The sequence below is a fragment of the Acanthochromis polyacanthus genome, chromosome 10 (genome assembly GCF_021347895.1).
Source record: "Acanthochromis polyacanthus isolate Apoly-LR-REF ecotype Palm Island chromosome 10, KAUST_Apoly_ChrSc, whole genome shotgun sequence".
NCBI classification, from domain to species: Eukaryota; Metazoa; Chordata; class Actinopteri; family Pomacentridae; genus Acanthochromis; species Acanthochromis polyacanthus.
Window position 1 is genome coordinate 34,482,792 of NC_067122.1, and position 9,653 is coordinate 34,492,444.

Consider the following 9,653-nt stretch of genomic DNA (forward strand, 5'->3'; position numbering starts at 1 on the left):
TTTGTATTTATTGAAGTGTTATATTAGCTTTAAGCCACAGCCGACCCTTAAAACTGTGAAAAATGGAAAGGTGTGAACAGCATTCAAATCTTCATTCAAATGTATAATGTTCTGGGAAGCTAGTAGGTAGTGCACAAAATTAGCAAAAAATCAACCCCTGTAACACACCGGGTTAAAAAAAAAAAATCAATCAAAACCATCACCACCGACACACTCCAAAGTAAGATGAATAGCGCCATTAAAGAGCTGAAAAGCAGCCTTGAGTAAGTAGGGCATCAAGCTTTTCAATACCTTTTTTGTTTTGGTTTTGCCGTGTGAAAACCACCGTCACAATCCAATCCAATATGATGTTTAAACTTTCTGCCCAGTTTGATACTGAAGAGGTTAATCCTTCATTGTTTTGAGAGCACCGGTTTGACAAAAGAATGAACTTCATCTACAAATGGAGGATGTATAATAGCTCTGAAAGAAGCTCAGAAAGAGGAAAGCATTTCACCACAAATTGTCACCAATTTCATACAATGATGACTTTGCTCGACTCGATTGACTGGTATGGTCCTTATTGGACAAAGTCTCCCAGTGTCTGTTTTCTTCATTCATTTATTTGTTTTTCAGATGTTTATATTCCATCCCATTTAGCTGTAACTTAGAGTTCATTTCAGTAGAATGACCCTGATCTAATCTCACTTTGATCTGAAAGTGTTGCGGCTCCAGCACCAAATCAAATCTCACCAGAATCTTTTTTGTTCCTTTTTATATTTGTTTTCACTGGAAACAGGACAAAATATCACTTTGATTATATTTTGGATCTCAGTATTCATTTGCATGACTGAATCTCAGCTACACTGGTTCTGTTAGGTCACAACTATTCATGTATAATACCTCTCTATGTAATCTGTGCATCAGTGGTGCTGGATGGACAATTAAATGAGGTATGCAAGAGGGAATCGAAGGAGGATAAAAGAATGAAGATAAAAGGATCGCAAAGATATTGAGAAGCAGTGAATGGAGACATTGAATTGTGAAATACTGGAGAGTGACTAGAAGGCGAAGAGGAAGTGTCCTGGTCTTGATTACAGCTGTGGTCTCTGAGGTCTGACAGACAGTAAAGGTCAGGAAGCCACAGGCTGGCTCAGCCGCTAATGTCAGCCATTCACCTGGGAGATGAATGCATTGTGTGCAGATTATATTCCACCACATATGCATGTATGCATGTGCACAATGGGCTCGTTGCAGTACTATCTCTCATGTTCCTGAATAGGCACGGGAGACTGCAGGCGATAACAGAGATGGAGATAATAATAATAAGCTGAAAGAAATGGAGAAGGTTCATATTCATGTATTTTGAAGGGTGTCAAAAGCTGTCAGTAGATACATAAGAGGGATTGTGAGTGAAGAAGGAAGGTCCACAGCTCGCGGTAGACTGAAAGAACACAACTATATTTGTGTGTCCATACTTATCAGCACTGTTGTTGTCTTTGTAAAGGTCCTAAGTGTGTGTGTTCCTGAGCATAAAAAGGTCCTCATTCACACTCTCCACAGGTTGTCATATGATTTCATTGGTGCATTTGGTAGGAAAGAGCACTGTGTCAGATTTCCCTATTAATGTCTTTTTATTCTCATTTCCACTGATATTTTGGAAGGTTGGCGTGCAGGTTATTTGGAACGACAGAGAAACAGAATAGCTTGTATTTTAAGAGTGCTGTCAGAATGTAAAGCAAGTAAACATGGCACTTTCTGGTTCATGACTGAAGTCTTGGATACAGAGAGAACCAGAATTCCAAGTACAGTTTGCCTAAATAATGATTGAACACTGACATTGTGTCTATTCTCATGAGCTAGAATGGAAATTTGTGCAGTAACTTCTGGAACATTGGTGTATGTGATGTATATAGACCACATCTATGACATATCCAATGAAGTTGTTCATAGTGTGAAGCAGGCTCTTTTAGGCGTATTGAGATTGAGAAGTTGCAAAACATCAGTATATCTAATAAGCAGAAGTATTCTTCTTTCCCAGCTATCTTCCTTCTAAATAACAGTTCTTAACTTAAATAATTATAAAGATTCTTACCCTGCTTGCTGAGATGAACAAAGTCTCAAATGTTATCATATTTCTGCTTTCCAGTTTCATTTTGTAATATTTCTCAATGCCCGACTCCTCTTGGTAGAGGCTGGTGGACTGTGAAGCCACCAGGAATGAAGTCCAGGGCTTTTTTCTCTTTCACTAACCAAGTCTGATGTGCTGCATTTTGCACTCATATTAGAAATTGGTCAATGAATCAAACTAGCTAAAGTCCCTGTGAAGGAAAATTTTTTTTACCAACATACAGAAGGTCATCCCTTGACCCAAAGTGAAGACACACAGAAGCACACCAGCTTAGACAGACAACAATTTGCTGAGAGTGCAACAATAACAAGGTTAGATCCTGCCTCCTTTTTCTTTCTCTCAGACGGTATAAGCCCCGAAGGATGGAGAGTCTCCTCAGAGTTGATATTGGCAATGCACTTGTTATATCAATTCTCCTGAATTCAGTAAAACTTATTCATGTCTACATCAGCCATCTGTGTCTCCTGAGTGTTCCTGAGTTCACTTCCTGGTTTCCTCACCTGACATCGCAGAATTCTCTAACAGTCCCCAATCTATGTCGTGGTCAGCAGAGAAACCATTTCCAATGCAATAATTTCACTTTCACTGGAAAGGTACTCATATGTTGCCTCATAAAATCCCATTACTTTGATGGATAGGCATATTTGATGACTTATTTAAGGAGGGGATTTTGTGTGTCTGAGATTCTTTGAAGTTCCACATTTTGCAACTGCCTTCACTATAGCTTCATGTGCTCATCATTTGATGGTTTTCCAGTAGTCTTGAAGGAGTTGTTGGTGACCTTTCCTTCACTCTTTGGTCAAACTCTTCCCAAACAATTTAAATGGGCTTCCGCTCAGTGATTGTGGAGATCAGATCTTTGAATGCAGTCCTCCATCAGTTTGTTCCTTGGTCAGACAGCCCTTGGACAACTTGTTAGTGTATTTTGACTCATTGTCCTGTGGCAGGTCTAGATTTTGGACTCATCAGACCAAACCAGAGTCCAGGTTTCCACAGGTCTAATATATACTTCTTGTGTCTCTTGGACTACGCAGTTCTCTCCTTCTTCTTGGTGGTGTCTTTGCAGCACTTCCATCATAAAGACCTGATTACTATACAAAAAAGATTACTATACAAACCTGCTTCACAACAAACGGAATAATTTGAAAGATATGTGGAAAGTTCTTAACAGCATAATTGGAAGTGGATCAAAAAATATGTTTTATCCCGAATATTTTGAGGAAAATAATAGAGTTATAAAAGGTAAACAAGAAATTGTGAATGGTTTTAACAACTTTTTTGTAAATATTGGCCCTGAATTGGCTTTTAAAATTCCAATCAACAACGAGCCACTGGAGAATTTAATTGACAAAAATCAGTACTCATTGTTCATCACTCCTACTGATGAGAAAGAAGTACTAGATATTATAAAAAAAGTGCAAAAACAAGACCTCAAAGGATGTACACGATATCGACATGAGAACAGTTAAAAATGTTGCTGAAGAAATTGTAAAACCATTCACATATATTTGCAATTTATCATTCATAAGTGGTCAGTTTCCTCTCAATATGAAAACAGCTTAAGTTATCCCATTATTCAAATCAGGGGATAAACACAACTTTAATAATTATCGTCCAGTGTCCCTTTTGCCACAGTTTTCTAAAATACTGGAGAAAATCTTTGATTTAAGGCTTTATCGAGAAATACCAATTGTTATCAGAGAGTCAATATGGATTTCAACATAATCGATCAACTGCACATGCACTTATTGATTTAAATGAAGAAATTACAAATTGTTTAGGAAAAAATAAATTTACAATTGGAATTTTTATTGATTTACAAAAAGCGTTTGATACTGTTGATCATGAATTATTAATTAAGAAGTTAGAAAACTATGGCATAAGAGGATTAATAAAAACATGGCTGCAAAGCTATTTGGAAAACAGGCAGCAGTTTGTTCAAATTGATCATTATAAATCAAGGTATATGAAAATCATGCGTGGAGTGCCACAAGGGTCAATTTTGGGACCAACTTTGTTTTCATTGTATATAAATGATATATGTAAAGTCTCCAAAGTGATGAAATTTGTTCTGTTTGCAGATGATACTAATATTATTTGTTCTGGAGAAAAGTTGGAGCAACTTTTGGCGGAAATAACTCAAGAAATGAATAGATTAAAGAATTGGTTTAATATAAACAAATTATCGTTGAACTTGAAAAAAACAAAATTTATGCTCTTTGGAAACAAAAAAGTTGATCTGCCAGTTCAAATAAGTATAGATAATACAATTATTGAAAGAGTCAAAGAAAATTTGTTTTTGGGAATCATGATTGATGAAAAGATTTCATGGAAACCTCACATAAGTTATTTACGTAAAAAAGTTGCTAAATGTGTTGGTGTAATGAAAAGGTCCTGTTATGTACTTAATCAAAGTGCTTTACTAACATTGTATCACTCACCTGTTATGTCTTATATGAATTATTGCATTGAGATTTGGGAAAATTGTTACTAGATAAATTTAATTCCATTAGTAAATCTTCAAAAGAAGGCTATTCAAGTTGTTTACAAAGTTAATTATAATGATCATACGAACTCACTTTTTTTCAAAGCACAATGTTTAAAAATGATGGATGTGGTAACATTTAAAACAGCTCAAGTTATGTTTAATGCATCAAAGAAATGTCTACCAGGCAACATTCAAAAATTATTTAAAGATAGAGAAAGTCATAATTATAATCTCCGTAGGATTAATAAATTATACCAACCAACAGCAGTAACTAAACGAAAGTCAATGTGTATCTCAGTGGAGGGAGTAAAGCTTTGGAATAGCCTTGCAGATGAGTTAAAAAATTGTGCAAATCTGTTTCAGTTTAAAAATCTGTTTAAAAAACAATTACTGGAAAAGTACCTGGAAGAGACATACTGATGCTTTTAACATATATATGGTCATTAGGGATGGGGTATGGGGTCAGAGTGTGATTGAGCCGATATTTGTTGTCCTTGTTGTCGATTTTCTTATTGTCCGGTAGGGTATTGATGTTGTGAATGTGGTGGTGTGGTGTGAGGGGTTGGAAAATGAAAAGCAATACTTCTTCCATCCCCTTTTCAAACAGTATGGGTGGCTGTAGGTTGGTGGGAATTGTGAATGTTTAATTGTATATGTGGTTTGAAATAAACTTAAATGATGATGATGATGATGATGATTCCCACAAACTGCACAAAGGCGTGGATTGTATGGATATGAGCTAATTCACAACAACACCATCATACATGTCTAACAAAAAGAGGAAATTGTTTATTGGGCAACAAATATCATAAAATTGAGCCCTTAACTGTAAGATGGCCAGTGTATGACCAAAGTGAATGCACTCAGGGTGGGCAGAAATTAGACAAAGCTAGTATTCTTCTGAGGAAGGACAGGCGTGGAGCCAAGGGACTAATTTAGTAATGTAATTATTTCCATCAAAATGTATAAAGACAATTGTTGAGAGAGCTGAGGCAGTCATTCATCCATAGACAAGTGACTAGGTTCACTTGCACAATTGCATCCAGTAAAACTCAAAGGACACTCTTCTGTTTGGCAGTATTTGTTCAGCATCAGGAATTTCTGTATCACCTTCCAACAGTTGATGATGAGATGCGTCTGCACTGATGTGGAACTAATCTGAGCTAGTTAATAGTTGGTTTCTGAGACTGCTGATTCTAGTGAAGTTTTCCTCTGTAGCAGAAGGAACTCTTTGGCTCTGCTGGGGCTCTGGGGCAGCACTTAAAAGGACTGGTTTGATCACAGCTTTTGATGGTTTTTGCCACAAAACTCAAAGAAAATTTCAAAGTTCTTGTGATGTTCTGGAGTGACTGACCTTAATGCCGTTTAGGACATTTATACTGTGTGAATCAGGTTCAAACAATGTTATTTTATGACCAATTCTATGATCAGTCTTTTTTAATGACCATTACTTGAACATATATAATGTATACTGACAGTCAATAGAAACTTTGAGGTAGAAATGTATGCAGAATTCTACTTGTAGGGGGGTTGTAATTATTCATGGTGGATTTACTGATGATCTAGTGCCCTGGTAGTTGAGATAATGATGAGTTGTCATTTTGTCATGATTTATTGCACATGGGTTGGTCACTTTGCAAAAGTGAACCAAATACACACCAACAGCGCTCGATTTAGACGGTCGCCAGGTCGCCATTTGCGACTAAAAAACAATTTTGGCAACCAAAAATGACAAAAAACACGCTGGTTAGGGGCCCAAATATTTTGATTTGGGCTACTGTCCTCCAAATCCAAGTTTTAGCGAAAATCACCGAGCTGAACCGCCTATCATGTTTTCTTCATGGGGGCAGCCATTTTGTATGATGTCATCAACCTCCCGTGATTCCTGGCGCTCGGTCAACTTACTAGCCTAGTTGACTGAGCGAAGTCTCAAGCTTGACAAGCTGCCTTCAGGCAAACTCCAGCTCAGGTCTGACTGGGAACAGGGAGTTGCAATTATGTGAAAATAGAAGCACTTAAAATTGATGGCTGCTGTAGTTGAAAGGTATGTAAATCACACTTTTGCCATATTATAAAAGAGTAAATTTCACATCAAAATATTTATTTCTATTTCTGTCACACATTAATCTGATTTTGCCTAGTGAGTTGGGAAATAAAAATATTTTTAAAAAATACATGAAATAACAAATTTTTGGCCAATGTAAATAATCGTTGCTTTCTAATTTGTTGTAGTTTTCTTCCAAAAATTTAAATCAGTTTAAAACTTATGCTCAGATCATATTTACTATGAAATTTTGGTCCCATCCTGCTATATTCGCTAATCCAGGTGCAGCGCACATCTTACATCACTTACTGATCACTCACGGTGCATCAGGTCTGCTGGGATATAAAGGCGGTGTAGCTGCCCTCCTCCGTCAGGAGCAGAGTGCTCTTGTGGCAGTGCATTGTTTCGCTCACAAGCTAGAACTGTCCCTGAAAGATGCCCTGAAGGCTGTTGCCCTGAACAACAAAATCTCTGTTGGTTTGTTACAGGGGTTATTCTACATGTACCACAACAGTCCTCTGAACAGATAATTTACTGACTACACCTAATGATTAGGTCTACTAGTCAGTCTTGCTCTAGTAAAAATGTACTTTTAACTACTTGGTGCTTCAAAATTGAAAAGTATAGCATCAATCTCTGGTTCAGTCAGTTTTAAAATATCAAATTTTGTTTGTTTTACTTTAGGGCCAACCTGAAAGCATCTTATGTGTCTCTTGGCATGAAGCCTCTCATGCCAACAAGAGTTGGTGGAACAAGATGGGTGGGCCACCATCTGCGTGCACTGCAGAACCTCATGATGGGGTATGAGGCTATCAAGCAACATTTAGAGCAGGTAAATAATTTTCTGTTTAGTGATCTGTACAATTGTCATTTATGATGTCTATGTTCAGAATAATTTTTATCAGCAAATGTTTTGAATCCTGAATATAGGTTGGGAGTCCCACTGAAACAGTAACCGCTTCCACCAGTGGAAAAGCAAAAGGTCTCCTTAAGTTACTTTCTTCGCAGCGTGTGATGAAGTATGCGTTCTTTCTGGCTGATGTTCTCACAGTGCTGGCCAGAATGTCGAAGAGGTTCCAGGAGAGGACCTGTTCAGCTTCCGATATTCACTCCATCCTGAAAGAGTCATGCACTTTGCTTGAGCAAAACAAGACTGTGTAAGTCATGGATGGAAAAAATCATTGATGTTTGCTTAATCCTTCCCCTAATATATTTTTTATAGCTCCAGTTATAATAAATATTATTGGCAGAACAGAACTTGCAAAGGATTGTATTAAATAATCTTACCAAGTCATTTAATATTTTTTTCCTTTGTCCAGGGTACAATTTTCTGACACCAAAATGTTATTTTTTCTAACTAAAATGTATAATTTTGCAGTGATGGTCCATACCTCACTAATGCCCTAGCCATGTTCAAGTCAGATGAGTCTGACATGACTGTACAAGGTGAAGCTGCTGAAGACATATCTGTACCCAGGACGACCTTCCCGCAACGCCTTATCGACAGTTTGCGAGGTCGGTTTGAGTCCGACAACAGGGATGTAATTGGGGCCACAAAAATTGCAAATTTCATGTCCTGGCCTCTACCTGAAGACCGTGAATACATCAGAGGTGCACTGAGTGTTGGAAGTTGTCTAATCAGTGTTTCAGTGTTTCTACTAATTATGTTTTTGTTTTCATATATGTCTTTGTTACAGTTACTCTAACCTAAAACCATGATGATGCACGTTGTTTTGTTTGAGCATAAACAATTATGAATAATGAAGTTTCTATTTCAGTTGTTTAATTTTGTTACATTGACGTGTTTGTTTATAAGTTTGCTAACCACTGTACACAGAGATTTGATCATGAATTTTTACAACAAAATTTTATGTCAGAAATGCTAATTTCAGTAATATATTTCCAGTGTTTGGTGATGACTGCTTCCGGTCTATCCTGGACCATTACAGTGAGATTGTTAAGGATGCAGGCATTGATACAGCAACAGCTCATGTCGAATGCTCTGCTCTCAAGTCTGAACTTTACTCGAAGTATTTTCTCCAGTCTTACTTTAGAAGTGATCTATACTAAAAACTAGCTGATCTCATTTGTGAACAATAAAACTGTATAACAAAATAAATCTGCTGCATTTTGCAATTTAAATGTTAATTTTTCAGTTTTTTTGCAACTTATTCCTTTCATTTTGTTTTCAGTAGGCCCAGTGAGATCAGGTCTCTCACTTGGGACAGAGTTCACAGACTTCATTCTTCTTCATTCGGGACCATTCTTGCTGTGATGGACCTGGTTCTTACCATACCAGGTTCATCAGCAGAATATGAGCGAGGCTTTCGACAAGTCAAGATCATCAAGACAGATGTCCGGTCAACACTAGTAGAGGCCTCTCTATCTGATCAACTCAAGATCAAGTTGATGGCCCCTTCCATTGAAGAGTAATTTTCCAGTTTTGCATGTTTAGATTGAGACATTTGCTAGTGTGTCTGTTTTACTCATCATTTTTTCTTATGTGTTCTCACTTCACTTCAGTGCTATGAAAATGAATCATTATATTTTTAGTTTTGATCCAGTCCCAGCAATCCACCTGTGGAACAGGCAGAAGGCAAGGAGACCACATCGCAGTGACAGCGGTGCCATGGCAGCCGCCAAAAGGCAGTGTGTCCGGGAGTTTACTGATATTGCTGCTAGTGCGGTGCCAAGCAAAAGTGCTACTGCAACTTCAACTGGCCCAGGAACTGATGAAGTCCTGCTGGTTGAGGAAGAATCTTCTGACAGTGTGTCAGAGTCTGACTTTGATTTAGAGGAAATTGTTACTGAGGAGATGGTTGAGGTTGAGATGGCCAAATTGTTGTAACTTACTACACATTCATTTCAGTCATAATCTGCAAAGTTCTAGCCATCTATGTCTGATCAAATGATCAGAAACAAGCAGTAGGGCTTGTAGGACAATATTAAGACATGTTATGTATTTTCAAGTATTTCACTTTAGGGACCAGTTCAATTTGTTTTACTTTCAT

General features: G+C 37.4%; 1 protein-coding gene across 1 annotated transcript; it reads left to right on the plus strand.

Annotated features, from left to right (window-relative positions):
* The first annotated feature begins 7,221 nt into the window (after nt 1-7,221).
* Nucleotides 7,222-9,246, plus strand: LOC127535663 (uncharacterized). Its single transcript, XM_051954215.1, has 5 exons — nt 7,222-7,474; nt 7,573-7,799; nt 8,021-8,253; nt 8,549-8,672; nt 8,835-9,246. Exons 1-5 carry the CDS (start codon nt 7,361-7,363, stop codon nt 9,073-9,075), a joined length of 939 nt encoding a protein of 312 aa, XP_051810175.1. The 5' UTR covers nt 7,222-7,360; the 3' UTR covers nt 9,076-9,246.
* The last annotated feature ends 407 nt before the right edge of the window (nt 9,247-9,653 follow it).

Bases quoted from the DNA above. Each gene is read 5' to 3' on its own strand.
- LOC127535663 (XM_051954215.1), top strand. From the start codon at position 7,361: ATGAAGCCTCTCATGCCAACAAGAGTTGGTGGAACAAGATGGGTGGGC. The intron at 7,475-7,572 runs GTAAATAATTTT...TCCTGAATATAG, and splicing joins TCAAGCAACATTTAGAGCAG to GTTGGGAGTCCCACTGAAAC. The intron at 7,800-8,020 runs GTAAGTCATGGA...ATAATTTTGCAG, and splicing joins CTTGAGCAAAACAAGACTGT to TGATGGTCCATACCTCACTA.